Source organism: Macaca fascicularis, chromosome 15 (genome assembly GCF_037993035.2).
Source record: "Macaca fascicularis isolate 582-1 chromosome 15, T2T-MFA8v1.1".
In the NCBI taxonomy this organism is placed as follows: domain Eukaryota; kingdom Metazoa; phylum Chordata; class Mammalia; order Primates; family Cercopithecidae; genus Macaca; species Macaca fascicularis.
The window spans coordinates 5544796-5561108 of NC_088389.1; the positions used below are offsets into that span (position 1 = coordinate 5544796).

The 16313-nt window shown below is 55.4% G+C and overlaps 2 protein-coding genes across 9 annotated transcripts in view; both read left to right on the forward strand.

The window, feature by feature from the left end:
- Positions 1-16313, forward strand: part of VAV2 (vav guanine nucleotide exchange factor 2) — a 235454-nt gene that overhangs the window by 173454 nt on the left and 45687 nt on the right. For 4 of the 8 annotated variants that reach the window (XM_005580490.5, XM_065529887.2, XM_005580492.5 and 1 more), the window contains exons 5-8: positions 10570-10672; positions 13241-13255; positions 14301-14399; positions 16197-16265. In XM_005580490.5, the coding sequence (XP_005580547.1) occupies positions 10570-10672; positions 13241-13255; positions 14301-14399; positions 16197-16265 (286 nt within the window). The remainder of the gene's footprint in view (positions 1-10569; positions 10673-13240; positions 13256-14300; positions 14400-16196; positions 16266-16313) is intronic. The other 4 variants (XM_005580493.4, XM_005580495.4, XM_074016056.1 and 1 more) reach the window with 1 other exon arrangement.
- Positions 3905-5184, forward strand: LOC123569211 (large ribosomal subunit protein uL16-like). The gene has a single exon (XM_045374256.3). The coding sequence runs from the start codon at positions 3944-3946 to the stop codon at positions 4586-4588; it is 645 nt and encodes a 214-aa protein (XP_045230191.2). The 5' UTR covers positions 3905-3943; the 3' UTR covers positions 4589-5184.

The window sequence follows — 16313 nt, forward strand, 5'->3', positions numbered from 1 at the left end:
GTGACGTAATTGTGCCACGGAGATTCCGGAGCCACTTGCAGACATGGCAGGGCCTTTGGGGCGCTTTTCAAGGACTGTGGGAGAGTGGGCTGGGTCCAGAGAGAAGCCACGACAGCCCGGTCCCTCTGGGATTGCGTGGAGGGTCATGGGGGGCCGGCTCTGGTTCCGTGTGCTGGGCCTTAGCTGAGTCTTCGTCAAGCTCGTGTCTAGTGAGAACGCCGAGGTGAGGGTCCTTGCACAATGGGACCCCCTCCCCTGTCACTGTCCCGTACTCCTAGGAGACTTCAAACCCCTCAGTGGATGTGAAGGGCCCATTCATGGTGTACCGCTCTCCCAACCCAGACCCTGAGGGTTCCCTCTTCCTCCCAGTGGGCAGCTGTGGCCCTCAGATACACTGGGCCTGCTGGTCATGATGTAAGTGAACCTGCCTTCCAGGTGACTAAGACTGGTCATGTGTCACCTCCCTGTGCCAGAAACTTGTTTATGGAGATGGCACCTTTGCCAAGAAGCCAGGTAGCAGTGGCATTTCCACGTCAGTGATGGCCAAAGGAAAGGAGCTATTGGGGGGCAGAGCTTGTTACCCCCCAGTAGCATCTGCCGCTAGGATCTGTTCCGTACCTGGGAGATTTCCTGGTGTCAGGATTCAGATGCAGCTGCTGCCTGGTCAGTCTCCCCACTTAGACTGTGAGGTCATTGGGACAGATGGCCATTGTCCCCTCTGTCCCAGGGACCCAACATGTTTCTGATGCAGAATTGGTCGTAGGAGAAATATGGGTTAAACCCATTAAATCTGGTAGGTTTTTATCTTAATTACTAAGTTTATATATTATTAACTTTTTTTTATCAAATACGTTTGATTTTATTTTCCTAATTTTATTTTTAAAAAAACCACTTCTTTACTGTTCCCTTTATTTCTCCCTCTCTCATAATTTAGAATATGTGTGTCATGAAATTTCAGTTTCACTGTTTTAGAATTTCAAATGGCACGCAGGAATCTCTCTCTCCCAGTGTTCATTGACCAGAATACAGATGGTTGGGAGAGTACTTTTGACAAATAAAAAGTGCCGTCCATGTAGCCAGGCCGACGGCCAGTGCTCTGGGCTCCACAAGGAGGGCCTGGTACAAGGGAGCCTAAGGGTGTGACAGGCAGAACTGGGTGACCCCAGGTTCCACGCCCCCAGTATCAACAGGCTTTGGATAACTGACATTGGATGGAAGGGAGAGAAAGGATGTTGTGTGCATGTTTAAGATGATTCTGTCCCAGACAAAGATTCCCAAATACAGCTTCTCCTCTAGTGTTTTTGGTTGCTCACTCTTTTTTTTTTTTTTGAAATGGAGTCTTGCTTTGTCGCCCAAGCTGGAGTGCAGTGGTGCTATCTTGGCTTCCTGCAAGCTCCGCCTCCTGGGTTCACGCCATTCTCCTGCCTCAGCCTCCTGAGTAGCTGGGACTACAGGCGCCCGCCACCACGCCCAGCTCATGTTTTGGTATTTTTTAATAGAGACAGGGTTTCACCATGTTAGCCAGGATGGTCTGGATCTCCTGACCTTGTGATCCGCCCGCCTTGGCCTCCCAAAGTGCTGGGATTACAGGCGTGAGGTCGCTCACTTTTAACCTCGGTGCCCCAGGCGAATGACAAGAGGTTAATGGGAAGTGGTACATGAAGAATGAGCCTGTATGAAGGAATGTTCCTCGTAGTCATGGATTAAAGAAAGGAAAACAACACAGGTGTGGCTGGGCGCGGTGGCTCATGCCTGTAATCCCAGCACTTTTGGAGGCCAAGGCGGGCACATTGCTTGAGGCCGGGAGTTTGAGACCAGCCTGACCAACATGGTGAAACCCCGTCCTCTATGAAAAATAAAACAATCAGCTGGGCATCGTGGTGAGTGCCTGTAATCCCAGCTACTCAGGAGGCTGAGTATCGCTCATAGCATCTCGGGTCCAAGAAAGAAATCACCAAATGCAAGAAACAGGAGAAAGTGAGTCATGCTCAGAAAAGAAAAGTCAATGGAAGCCAACCTTCAGATGACCCAGATGTTGCAATTGGCGGCTTCCAAGAAGCATAACCAGTGGGATCTCTGTAGATGGCTGAGGGGATTTATTATGGGAATTGGCTTTCGCAATTACGGAGGCCAGAAAGTCCCGCCATATGCTGCCTGCAAGCTGGAGACCCAGGAAAACTTAAGTCTGAGTCCAAAGGTCAGAGAACCAGGGAGCCAGTGATGTGTCAGCCCAGGGCCAAAGGCCTGAGTCCTGGTATGGGGTGGGCAGGAGCTGGTGTGTGTTCTGGAGTCTGAAGATCTGACAACCAGGAGGAGTTCCGATGTCAGAGGGCAGGAAATGATAGACGTCTCAACTTCAGAAGAGAACAAGTTTGTCACCTTCCACCCTTTTTTTTTTTTTTTTTTTTTGAGACAGAGTCTCGCTCTGTTGCCCAGGCTAGAGTGCAGTGGCGCAATCTCGGCTCACTGCAAGCTCCGCCTCCTGGATTCATGTCATTCTCCTGCCTCAGCCTCCCGAGTAGCTGGGACTACAGGTGCCTGCCACCACGCCTGGCTAATTTTTTTGTATTTTTTTTTAGTGGAGACGGGGTTTCACCGTGTTAGCCAGGGTGGTCTCGATCTCCTGACCTCGAGATCTGCCCACCTCGGCCTCCCAAAGTGCTGAGATTACAGGTGTGAGCCACCGCACCCGGCCGCCCTCCGCCTTTTTTGTTCTACTTGTGCCCTCAATGGAGTGGATGACACCCATCCGCATTGGTGAGGGTGAATCTTTACTTGGTCTTCTGATTCAAATGTCAATCTCTTCAGGAAACCCCTTCACAGACACACCTAGAAATAATGCTTCACCAGCTCTCTGGGGAGTCCTTAGCCCAGTCAAATTCACATACAAAATCACCCATCACAGCAGCTGGTATAAATAGGGTCAAGGACTTAGAGGAAAACGTGCAACGAATGAATGAACAGATGAGGAGCCTCAGCAGGGAAATAGAAACTACCGAAAACTGGCAAATGGAAATTCTCAAACTGAAAAGCACAATATCTGAAATGAACAATCACTGCACATGGCACAGGGAAGAGTTGTTTAACTTGAAGATACTCCAGTGGAAGTTACGCACTTTATTATTTTATTTTTTATTTATTTTATTTTTTAAATTTCATTTTATTATTATTTTTTTGAGACGGAGTCTCGCTCTGTCACCCAGGCTGGAGTGCAATGGTGCGATCTCGGCTCACTGCAAGCTCCGCCTCTCGGGTTCACGCCATTCTCCCGCTTCAGCCTCCCCAGTAGCTGGGACTACAGGTGCCCCCCACCTTGCTGGCTAATTATTTTGTATTTTTAGTAAAGACGGGGTTTCACCACGGTCTCGATCTCCTGACATCATGATCCGCCCGCCTCGGCCTCCCGAAGTGCTGGGATTACAGGCATGAGCCACCGCACCTGGTCTATTTTTTTATTTTTTTGAAACAGAGTTTTGCTCTTGTTTCCCAGGCTGGAGTGCAGTGGTGCAATCTCGGCTCACTGCAAGCCCCTTCTCCCAGGCTCAAGCAATTATCCTGTCTCAGTCTCCCAAGTAGCTGGGATTACAGGAGCTCACCACTACACCCAGCTAAGTTTTGTATTCTTAGTAGAGATGGGGTTTCACCACGTTGGCTAGGCTGGCCTCAAACTCCTGACCTCAGGTGATCGTCCCATCTCAGCCTCCCAAACTGCTGGGATTACGGGCGTGTGCCACCACGCCAGGCTGGAAATTACACACTTTGAATAACAGGGAGGAAGGAAGCCTGGAGAGAAGGGACAGAGCCTGAGACATGTGGGACGACGTCAGGACATCTAACACGGTCTCAGTCTCAGAAGAGGAAGAATGAAGGAAGCAGAATAAATGCTGAAAAAGAAAAGGCCCCTCTTTCCCTTCGGCGCGCCACTGAAGATCCTGGTGTCGCCATGGGCCGCCGCCCCGCCCGTTGTTACCGGTATTGTAAGAACAAGCCGTACCCAAAGTCTCGCTTCTGCCGAGGTGTCCCTGATGCCAAGATTCGCATCTTTGACCTGGGGCGGAAGAAGGCAAAAGTGGATGAGTTTCCGCTCTGTGGCCACATGGTGTCAGATGAATATGAGCAGCTGTCCTCTGAAGCCCTGGAGGCTGCCCGAATTGGTGCCAATAAGTACATGGTAAAAAGTTGTGGCAAGGATGGCTTCCATATCCGGGTGCGGCTCCACCCCTTCCACGTCATCCGCATCAACAAGATGTTGTCCTGTGCTGGGGCTGACAGGCTCCAAACGGGCATGCGAGGTGCTTTTGGAAAGCCCCAGGGCACTGTGGCCAGGGTTCACATTGGCCAAGTTATCATGTCCATCTGCACCAAGCTGCAGAACAAGGAGCATGTGATTGAGGCCCTGCGCAGGGCCAAGTTCAAGTTTCCTGGCCGCCAGAAGATCCACATCTCAAAGAAGTGGGGCTTCACCAAGTTCAATGCTGATGAATTTGAAGACATGGTGGCTGAAAAGCGGCTCATCCCAGATGGCTGTGGGGTCAAGTACATCCCCAATCGTGGTCCTCTGGACAAATGGCGGGCCCTGCACTCATGAGGGCTTCCAATATGCTGCCCCCACTTAATACTCACCAATAAATTCTACTTCCTGTCCAAAAAAAAAAAAAAAAGGCCCACTACTTCCTAAATTCCAAAGCCTCTGTCGTAATACTACAAAACGTCTCTGAGAGAAATTAAGGAAGACTTAAATAAAGTATATACTATGTTTGTGGATTGCAAGGTGTTAATCGTTAAGATGTCAGTTGTCCCCAAATTAAAGTGTAGACTCAGTACAGTGTCTGTCATGATCCCAGCAGACATTTTTAAAAAATTGACAAGACGGTTGTACAGTTTACGTGGAAATGCAGAGGGCCTTGGAATAGCTTAATCAGTCTTGTAGAAGAACAGAGTCAGGAGATTGACATTACTGGTTTCAGGAGTTTCTATGAAACCTATCGAGACGGAGGTGTTAGCGTAGTGATAGGCAAATAGACTGATGGAATAGAGTAGATTTTCCAAAATAGACTCACCCTTATTTGGCTAATTGGTTTTTGGCAGAGATCCAAGCAATCCAATAGCAAGGTTTTTGTTTGTTTTCTTTTTTTATTTTATTTATTTATTTTTTTTTGAGACAGAGTCTCGCTCTGTCGCCCAGGCTGGAGTGCAATGGCCGGATCTCAGCTCACTGCAAGCTCTGCCTCCCGGGTTTACGCCGTTCTCCTGCCTCAGCCTCCTGAGTAGCTGGGACTACAGGCGCCCACCACCTCGCCCGGCTAGTTTTTTGTATTTTTTAGTAGAGACGGGGTTTCACCGTGTTGGCCAGGATGGTCTCGATCTCCTGACCTCGTGATCCACCTGTCTCAGCCTCCCAAAGTGCTGGGATTACAGGCTTGAGCCACCGCGCCTGACCTGTTTGTTTGTTTTCTGAGAGTCAGGGTCTCACTCTGTTGCCCAGGTTGGAGTGCAGTGCCACGATCATAACTTACTGCAGCCTCAAACTCCTGGACTCAAGCAATCCTCCTTCCTCAGCCTCCGTAGTAGCTGGGAGAACAGGGATGAGCCACCATGCCCTGCTCGAAAAAGCGAAGTTTTGAGAAATTGTTCTGGAACATGTGGATATTCCTATGGGAAAAAAGTGAACCCTACTTCATACCACGCACACAAATTAACTGGAGATGAATCAGAGACCTAAACATAATGGCTAAAACTATGCAGCTCCTGTAAGAAAACATACCGTGATTGGAAGACAGCCAAGATTTCTTAGACAAGACGCAAGGATTTCTTCGGACACAGGACAGAGCCAGGATGCGACTGAAGAAAGATGTGATACATTAGGTTTTATTAAATTAAAGGTGAATGCTCGAATATCATTAAGAAAATGAAAAGCCGAGCTAGAGACTGGGGGAAGAATCACAAAACATATCCGTATCCAGAATATGTAAAGAACTCACTGAATTCAGTAAGAAGACAGACAACCAAATTTTAGAAATGGACAAAAGTCTTGAATAGACGCTTCATAAAGGAAGGTAGACAGTAAGGACACAGAAGATCCTTCGGCAGCGTTAGCCATCAGAAAAGTGCCAAATAGAACCACAGTTCTGTTTCACTCCACAGGCACTCCAGGGGCTGGATGGAAAAAGACTGGCAACAGGCCGGGCGCGGTGGCTCAAGCCTGTAATCCCAGCACTTTGGGAGGCCGAGACGGGCGGATCACGAGCTCAGGAGATCGAGACCATCCTGGCTAACACGGTGAAACCCCGTCTCTACTAAAATACAAAAAAAACTAGCCAGGCGAGGTAGCGGGCGCCTGTGGTCCCAGCTACTCGGGAGGCTGAGGCAGGAGAATGGCGTGAACCCGGGAGGCGGGGCTTGCAGTGAGCTGAGATCCGGTCACTGCACTCCAGCCTGGGCAACAGAGCTAGACTCCGTCTCAAAAAAAAAAAAAAGACTGGCAACAGCAGAAGCTGACCAGGATGTGGAGCAGCTGGGGCTGGTGAGCGCTGCTGGCTGGGGGTGTGGAATGCACCCACTTTAGAAAAACATTTGTCAGCTGCTTATGAGGTTGAGTCTAGACCTTCTCGTTGACCAGCAGTTCCACTCCTAGTGGAATTTAGTTTCCAAAGGAAAAGAAAGCCTGTGTAACCCCCCCACCCACCACACATGCGTGCACAGGCACACACACACACACAACTTGAATGCTCATATAACAGATTTTATTCACAATAACCAACAACTTGGAGGCAACCCAAATGTCCGTCAAGAAGGAGAATGGGTAACCTGTTGTTATTCATGCCGTGGATTATTACTCGGCAGTAAACAGGAATGAGCTGCAGATGTGGGCAAGTCGGAATGGATGTCTCAAAGACCCGATGTTGAGGGAAAGAAGCCAGGCACGAAAACTAATGCACGACGCCATTGACATTCTACTGCAGACAAGGCTCGTCTGTGGTGAAGAACAGTCAGAAGGGTGGTTGCTGGGGGCAGGAAAGAGATTGATGGGCAAGGGCAGGAGCTCCGGTGAGATGAAAGTGCTCTCTGGCTGGGCGCGGTGGCTCAAGCCTGTAATCCCAGCACTTTGGGAGGCCGAGATGGGAGGATCACGAGGTCAGGAGATCGAGACCATCCTGGCTAACACGGTGAAACCCCGTCTCTACTAAAAAAATACAAAAAACTAGCTGGGCGAGGTGGTAAGCACCTGTAGTCCCAGCTACTCGGGAGGCTGAGGCAGGAGAATGGCGGGAACCCGGGAGGCGGAGCTTGCAGTGAGCTGAGATCCGGCCACTGCACTCCAGCCTGGGCTACAGAGCCAGACTCCGTGTCAAAAAAAATGAAATGAAAAGAAAGTGCTCTCTGATGTGGGAGGGCATGAGTGACCCAGGTGTATTCACTTGTCAGAAAGTTACCACTACGGGTGTATTTTGATCCTTAAAAAGCTTAGCAAAAATACTGTGAAAACCCTATGCTTGCCATTTCTTACCAAGCTTGAGATGCAGCAGGTGCTACATAGATGTGGACTGGTACCTAGAGCCCAGAGTGACAGTTCTGACTGGGCCAGGGAAGAGGGAGGTGGGCGGGGGACTCTGCTTTTCACACCCCTTTTCTAGGTCCACCTGGGCTTCAAAGCAGCATCTTTCGAGTCTCATCTGTTCAGGAAGATTCTGATCATCCCAGCCTTCCCCGTCCTCTCCCTCCTTAATATGTTTGGGCTCGGGATGGAGCTCATGCCTCCTGCATCCCGGGATCGTGGATTGTATCCTGTATTTCCCGGAATACACTCAGGCCTTGTCAGAGCCAGGCACGTCATCGAGAACTCAGTAAATGGCAGTGCTAGGCCAGTGCGGTGGGAGGCACGAGCGAAGGATGTGTGTCCATGACATCCGAGAGACCTGCAGCAGCCTAGGCTGGGTTTCCCGTCTGCACCGTGACAAGCTTGGGGCTCCTGCGGGAGAGGAAACACGTTGCATGTCATCAGCAGCCGGTTCTGGTCGACCCGTGATGGAGGCGGCACAGGGTCCTTTATGAACAGGCTCCTGAGTGGTTGGGGGGAGCCCTGGGCTCTGTTGGGACGCCCCACCGTGTGACCATTTGCCATCCCTGCACGGGATGTCCTCCAGGCCCCTGTCCAGGTCCGGCTTGCAGCCTTTTTTGATCCATGTCATCAGCTCTTGCAGCATTTAACAGCCAACCCCCCTCCTTCCACCTGGCTTGTTGGAGAAAAGCCGACGTCTGTCTCTAGACAGTCTGAGTGGCCTCATCTGCCCTTGAGTTGTCTCGTTCAGCAGCCTGGAAGCTTCCTCGTCTCGCCTCGCCTCCAAAGAGTTCTCGACAGAGGCTTTGCTGCCAGCCTCACTCTGCCGTGTGACGGGAACGTGGGGTGGCTGGCAGCCGCTGAGAACAACCCCTGCCGTCACTTTTGCCTGCGTCCTTGGTAGCCTGGCAGGCAGAGCAGTGGGGGCTGTTTCCTTGGGGACAGCATCTGGAAAGGAGGGGAGGTGATTTGTGTCATCACAGGTGACAGTTTCTAAGGCAGTTGCTGGACCTGGCCGGGGACGGACCTTTGAGATGGGTTAGTAAGAAAACCTGTGAGCTCACAAACACCCTTCCCGCCTTCATGTCTGTTCCCAGGGCAGCGTCTGTCACCAGATTGTGGGCCCAGCCCGTCTGACGGCTGCCTTCACCCTGGCTTCAGTTCTCCTGCACGGCTGAGCAACCCCCAGGCGGACCTCTCACGGTGGAGGGCGGGCAGGGAGAGGAGAGGACAGTGAGCGAGTGCCACAGCCCTGCCCCTTGCTGACCGTTTAACTTCAGTGTGTTTGTTTTAATTTGCACAATGGCCACAGTGCTGTCTACCTCCAAGGATTCTGTGAGGCCCAAAAGAATAACTGTTTTTCTACAGGTGCTGGCACACAGAGCGGCTTGCCCATGGGTACGTGGCTCTTTGAATGCTGGTTGGAGGGTTCCATCAGCCCGGTCTGTCCCAGGGCCGTCTGCCCTCTGCCAGCTTTGCTCCTCTGGCCGGCTTTCAGCCGCCTCACTCACACCTGTAGTGGTGCAGAAAATGAAGGACCCGGAGTGACAGCTTCCTCCGCCTCCTTTGCCCGCCTGCCTGCGGGAGGCTCCACAAGGCAGGAGCTGGGCTCGCCCCCAGCTTCCCCTCTAGAGAGGCACAGATGCTTCGCCCACAGACGGACGCCGTGTGGCAGGTGCATTGCAGCATGTCCTCCAGGGAAGGTGCTGAGGGCCTTCCTCGAATGCACACATGCCCTCCCTCTCTCAAGTAGACCTTGAATGGTCCTCCCCAACCCAAGCCTTAAAAGGCGACAGCTGATATTCAAAGGCCAGGTTCGGGATGAGGCCATGGCATACGGCGTGGCTGGGGAGCCTGTTCCTGAGTGCCGCAGGGATGGTTCCTGCCCCGGCTTCCGTCCCTGCCTCACCTCCCTGCGTGCCGGTCATGGTGGCAGTGGAAGGGGGTGCTCTGCATTTATTTCCGTCCTTCCCGCAGTGAACTTTGCCGCCCACTTTGAGCCCAGGCTGTGAGATGCGTCCTTGTGCAGGGGTGAGGGCTTGCAGGGCTGAATACACCACCGGTCTGGGCCTGGGATAGCTCCTGCCCCTCCGCCCCCAGGTGCAGTGAGCCCCCAGCGGGGCCTGTGGGAACGGGGTGGTTGGATTGGCTCGGGTGCTGATTCAATGAGAGACTTGCTGAGCCCCAGCAGGTCAGGCGTGGAGCGTCAGGAGGGCTGAGGAAGCCCAGTGTGGGGAGGGGCCAGGCTCATCTGCTGCCACTCACAGTCACTGGAAATGTAGCCAAGGAGCTGCATCTAGTACACGGGCGCCCGCAAGAGTCCAGATCACAGGCCAAGTGGCGATCCTGGTGGGTGTCTTGGAGGAGGCAGCCCGTGAACTGAGTCCTGCAGGCAGATGGGTGACTTGTTGGAGTAGGACCGTGAGCTAAAACAAAGCTTTATCGTATTAGACTTTGGTGGGAATTTCTTTGGCTCTGGTTTCAGAAGGCAAATGACAAACTCCGGGTCACCCTCCATGTACCTGGAACCTTTGCACCTTGGCTCCAAGGACTGGAAGAGCCAGGGCTGAGCTGGAAGCACTCCGGGCTCCAGGTCACAGCCTTGGGCTGGGGGAGAGAGGTTTCTGGTCTGGAGGCAGGAGCTGGGTACTCCCATCAGGTAGGGTTGGGAAGATTCTGGTGAGGGCAGGGGTCCCGCCCCTGGACCTCTGGCCTATGTCCCCAGCATTTACCAAAGGGCTGGAGAAGTGGGGGCTTTGTCCTGGCAGATCCCTCTAAAATGCACGTTGTGGAGGCAGCAGGCAGAACCCTGGGGGATGCTCCCTATGCTGCCCGGTTCACGCCCACAGAAGCCCTGCAGGTGGGGCCCACCCCACTTTGTAGACTGAGGCCCTGGGCAGGTGACCTCACTGTGGCCCCAGCTGCCTGCGTCCCTCATGGACCCTCATGCTCTGCGGCTCCCCAGTCAGGGTGGTGGGAGTCTCCCCTCTAACCTGCCTCCTCCTGTACAGTGAGCATGACCTGGGGGAGGACATCTACGACTGCGTCCCGTGTGAGGATGGAGGGGACGACATCTACGAGGACATCATCAAGGTGGAGGTGCAGCAGCCCATGGTGAGCCCTGCCCCGCTCCTCCCCTCCCCTCCCCTCCCCTCCCCGCCCCTCCTCTCCTCTCCCCTCCCCTCCTCTCCTCTCCTTTCCCCTCCTCTCACCTCCCCTTCCCCTCCCCTCCTCTCCCCTCCCCTCCCCTCCTCTCCCCTCCCGTCCTCTTCCCTTCCTTCCCCTTCCCTCTTCTCCCCTCCCCTCCTCTCCTCTTCCCTTCCTTCCCCTTCCCTCTTCTCCCCTCCCCTCCCCTCCCCTCCTCTCCCCTTCCTTCTCCTTCCCTCTTCTCCCCTCCCTCCCCTTTCCTCCTCTCCCCTCCCGTTTCCTCCTCTCCCCTCCCCTTTCCTCCTCTCCCCTCCCCTCCTCTCCTCTCCTCTCCCCTTCCTTTCCCTCCCCTCCCCTCCTCTTCCCTCCCATCCCCTCCACCCCTCACCTCCCCTCCCCCCTCCTCTCTTCTCCCCTTCCTTCTCCTTCGGTCCTGTCCCCTCTCCTGCTCTCCCCTCCCCTCCCCTCCTCTCCCCTTCCCTCCCCTCCCCTCCCTTTCCCTCCCCTCCCCTTCCCTCCTCTCCCCTCCCATCCCCTTCCCTCCCCTCCCCTCCCTTCCCCTCCTCTCCTCTCCCCTCCCCTCCCCTCCTCTCCCCTCCCCTCCTCTCCTCTCTGCTCCCTTCCCTTGCAGAGCAGCCTGGCCCTTGCTTAACACAATACTGAGCCATCCCCATGTCTGAGCCACCAAGGGGGAGCTCCTCTGGTTGCAGGGGGACGTCCAGAGAGTGCACCCCTTGGTCCTTCCCAGTCCCCTCGGGGCTCTTCCAAGGAGCATCCTTGGAAACCCTCACTGACTCCTGGTCCGCTCTGTGCCCTTCCTCTCTGTGGAGATGTTGTCAGGTGCCCCAGAGGTGACACCACCACTGTCGTGACCCCCGCCCGTGTTGGCATGGGATTCTTCTTCTGATGGTTTGCAGGACCCTCAGTCCTTCCTGCCCAGGGAGCCTTAAGATAGTAACTTGGCTCACAGTCTAAAGCACGCATCATTTTCCCCCTTTGTGTGGAGAGTGATGAGACCAATATTGGCCCAATTAGCCAGCTGTGCGTCTTTTATGTGTGGAGGATGTTTATTTCCCTGCAGGCAGTGGCGAATAATCTCTCAGATGCCAGTTTCCTCTGCGTGGGTTTATTGCCAGCAGCTGCTGTGTGGAAGGTGGGGATCCAGCAGAGCTGGAATGGGGAGACAGGGACCTGGTGGGGTAGGTCACAGGCCCTCGGACCCCCAGGCTCCCGAGAGTGGGCAAGATGCCACTTGCCAACCGTGGAGGCTTTTGATGCCACTGGCTTTCCCTGAAGAAATGGGAAGTTTCTCAAAAAGCTGATCTCAGTGTTTTCTTTTAGTGTGGGAGGAACCAGCTGGTGGCAGAGAGGCAGAAAGCCAGGGAAACAGATCCCTAAAGAGGCCTTGCCCGGAGGCCTTGCCCGCTCTGCTGGCATGCTGTTGGGAGAGACAGGCAGGTGCAGGGCTGGGGGCCTCACAGCCCCCAAACTGACTCTTAAGAGCAGGTTTCTCTGCTTGTCCCTGAAGGGTCTTGAGCTGAGTTTTGTTCCCCGCCATTACCGGGGGGTCTCCCCCCAGGGATGATGGCCCTTTGTGGAGGCAGCAGGGCCTCCAGTCTGCCTTCCTGGGGAGCCTGGCTGGGCAGCTGTTAGGGCTGGAAGCCTGAGCCATGGCCCTGCTGCTGGGGGCTCCCCTCACCTCCCCAGAGCTGGCCTGAGAGGTCCCAAGGTGGCCGGCGAGCCGTCTGGACTTGGGAATAAGCTCTGACTGGTCAAGGCCGGTTCCCTCCCCAAGTCGTTTGAAAGCTGGGCATCCTGCGGGTAAACTTCAGCAGGTGGGTGCATTGGTTGTGTGGGGGATCCTGGCCCTGGATCACGCAGGCCCTCTCTCTCAAGACCCCCATCCATGCCTGGCGAGAGTGGGTGCTCCCTGGAGCCCGCTGCTGTCCCTGGTTCTGAAGAGGTCTGAAGAGGTCTCAGACTTCTTTGAGAAAACATGTGAAGGGACATGGAGTGTCCACAGAACCTGCCAGGCTGGGTAACAGTGTTGCCTGTGTCTGGTGTGGAATGCACCCTGCTGTCAGACACTGCATAGTGTCCTCGTGCCCAGCGCTGGTCCCGCTGGTCTCGAGCTGTCCAGTCTATCCAGGCAGGAGCGGGGGGCAAGGGGAAGTTCCTGCTTCCTACTAGGGTCCTCTGAGATAAAATAGCTGCTTCCATGTCCTTCCCTGTCATGTCTGGAGCTCTCTGAACAGCCCCAGTAGAAGGTAATAGAGTTGGTGACTTCCCCAAAGGAAGATAAAGCCAGAGGATGGCAGGTGCCACTTCCAGAGCCTGGGTAGGGGGTCTGCTGTGGAGGCTCTGGCCCCTGAGCTGTCACCCTGCCCAGCTGGGCAGCACGAGGGGCTGTGATGTGGCTTCGGGTCTGTTGGCTGGTTGTGGGGTGGTGTTCCTGATGTCCCAGGCCCAGGCTGCAAGGACAGTGTGGGCCCTGCTAACTGGCGCTGTTTCTGGTTTCTTTCTCCACGCTTGCAGATTAGATACATGCAGGTGAGTGGCCTGGAAGGGGAGGTTGGGGACGTCCTGCCTGCGCCGTCTTCTTGACCTTTCAGGGAGGTCTCAGACCTCTCTAGAAAACTCGGGACCCTGCCCCCAGGGAGACATGGTCAGGCACACGTGACCTCAGGCATCACAGACCCTTAGCACCCCCGTGGTCCTGTATCCCATCTTGCATGTTGCCTTAGAGATCTGCAGCCTGGGGACCCTTGGGGATTTCTTGGATGATGATGATGGTCTTAGGGCTGACACAAGTGCTGTGGGTCTCAGCACCATTTCTCCAGAGCCTTCTGACAGATGTGGTTCACCCAGCCTAACAGAACCTTCAAGATAGTGTTGGGAAAATCCCCCACTGCCCCACAGTGACCCCACCTGTCACCTCACCCTGGACCACTGGCCAGGCAACCTCTGAACAGTCCGGCCCCGGCCACATTCCACCAGAGGTGGGAGCAGGCCCTGCTCTGGAGGAGGCCCCAGGGACCCTGCTGGTGGAGGTGGGGTCATCTCAGGCCTCCTGGCTAGAAACCGGTGGACACTTGGGGAAGAGTCCAGCCTGCAGGTGGCTGGTACTGAGACGTGCAATGTCTCAGTGGATGTGGTCTGCATGGAGTTGAGCACACAGTCTGCTGTATAGGGAGGACTTATGCACGCAGTAGGTGCTTTAGCCACTCACTCCTGCTCCTGTGTGGGAGGGGATAGCTTCTGCGGCCCTCACCCCAGTCTGGCGAAGAACTGAGATTCAGAATCAGAGGAGTAGGAGCCTGGGATTGTAGAAGCCTCTGCCTCCACGCCTTCCTTGGCACTGTCCCCATGTCATGTCCCCTCCCCGTGCCTCAGTTTCTTCATCTGCAAAATGGATGCGAAGGGGTTGGCCCTCTCTATCACCCATCCGGCTGCAGCACTGCACACTCAGTGACCTCGTGGGCAAACCCGAGGAGGTGTCCTCGTGTGCGGAGGTGTCCGGGTGTCACGGCGCAGACGTGCAGGTGGCGGCTGACTGGGCTGTGGGGTCCTGCTGACACCCCCTTCCCTCCTCTAGAAAATGAGCATGACTGAGGATGATAAAAGGAACTGCTGCCTGCTGGAGATCCAGGAGACCGAGGCCAAGTACTACCGCACCCTGGAGGACATAGAGAAGGTGAGGGCGGGCGGTGGCTGCCGGAAAACGGCGGCGGCCACTGTGGTCACTGCAGGGCCACCCATCCCCTGGGAGTGCATTCCGGAGGCAGGGCCACAGGGCCTCTCTGACAGGCAAAGGAGATCTGGTGGCCCTCCCATCTCTGCCTCCAGGTATCCCCTGCCCAAAAGGAGGGTGCCCTCTCCTTTCCTCTGCAACCCCTGAAGCCCCAGCCTGCGCCTGTCCCTGCCCCTCCTCTGAGCCTAATCAGGGTGGGATTACGGCTTCAGCGCCTGAACATTGCTCTAAGGCAGGCACTGAGCTAGCTCCTCATGTATTCCCCCCGACCCCACCTAGAGCTGCTCCCCAGCCTCTTCCCCCCTCAGCCTCTCCCTCTGTAAAATGGAAGACAGCTCCCATGGGGAGCTGGGAGTGTCCTGCACAAGGCATGGTCGGGGCTAGTGACCAGAGCTGCAGACTCCAAGCTTCTTGCCCAGCTGTTCCATTCTGGTGCATCTGAGTCCTCTCCCGCTGGCCTGCTGAGCTCCTAGAGGGCTGAGGATGGGCCTTCACCTGCCCTACCCGACTCGGGCCTCCTGTAGGCACCTGATCGGCCTGGCTCTGGGACATTTCCCCGGCACTTCTGAGTCTTCATTGCCAACTGCTAGTGTTTACTGGGGAGAAAAACCAACCTTGTTTTTAAGCTGGAGTCTCTTTTCTATCCTCCGGTTGTGGTGTGGGGTCCAGGGTGGCCGTGGTGCCTCCAGCCAGGAGACCTGGTCTGCCCCCTTGGACCCAGGCTGGCCTTGCTCCATCTGGGCCCCCTCCATCTGCTGCCCCACCCTCTGGTCCTTGGCCAGCGGCCTTTCTGCACACACATCTGTACATCCTGGCCCAGGTCCTTCCAGCTCCCTTGAAGCCCTGCTCATGCCCTGGCAGAGTCCCGCCCCTTCCGAGAATCCTGGCTCTGAGGTCAGCCTCTGCTGGGGTCCTGCCGGCCTCTGCGTCCCTCCACGGCTGAGTGCTGCCTCAGAAGGCAGGAGGGCTCTTGGGGTCTGTCTCCACCCTGCCTGGGGCTGCCACCTGGGTGTGTTTGCTTGGATGATGCTCTCTGCATCACGGGGTGGCTAAGGATTGGTCCCGCAGCTGGGCCCAGAGGATGCCTGCAGAGCTGCTTGGCCACCCTGACCAGGAGCCACTCGGGGAGCAGGAGAGGAGAGGGTGGCAGGGCCTCTCCGGGCCTCCAGAGCAGGGTCAGCAGCCTCACACGTCCTCGTTTTCACTTCACATCCCGCCTGAGGCTGGGACTGGAGGACTCTGGTCCCAGCCTGCACCCCCGCTGGCACTTCTCCAGATGGAGAGTGTCCCTTTTGATGACAGTTTTGGGGTCGTGCTCAGGAGCACAAGCTCAGTGTTTGAGTGCTGCGTGGGGACCATGGCCCTGTCCATCCAGAGAGTCCCTGCGGGTGATGGCCCTGCCTCCTGGGTCTCAGCCCCTCACCGCAAGCCAAAACCCCAATGCCCACCTCAGGGCAGCCATAGCGCCAACGTCCACCCTGTGTATGAGTGGCCATCACAGGACTCTGCCCCCGTCATGCTGGGAGCATTAGAACCTTTACCCCCACACACCTCCCTGCCCTGAACTCACCCCCAGAGAATGAAGCCCGATGTGGCCAGTACGCAGGTGTACCCCAGTAAGCATGGAGCACCCCAGTGTGCCTGCCTCGGAGCTGCCCCAGGGACCCTCCCCCGGCAGCTGTGACCTTGAGAGGGTGGGCGACGGCAGCGGGGTGGCAGTGGTGGACTTCTCTCTTCCAGAACTACATGAGCCCTCTGCGGCTGGTGCTGAGCCCGGCGGACATGGCGGCTGTCTTCATTAACCTGGAGGTAAGGGTCCTGGCCCCCCTCGCTCATGCCGGGCTCTGGGCTCTAACT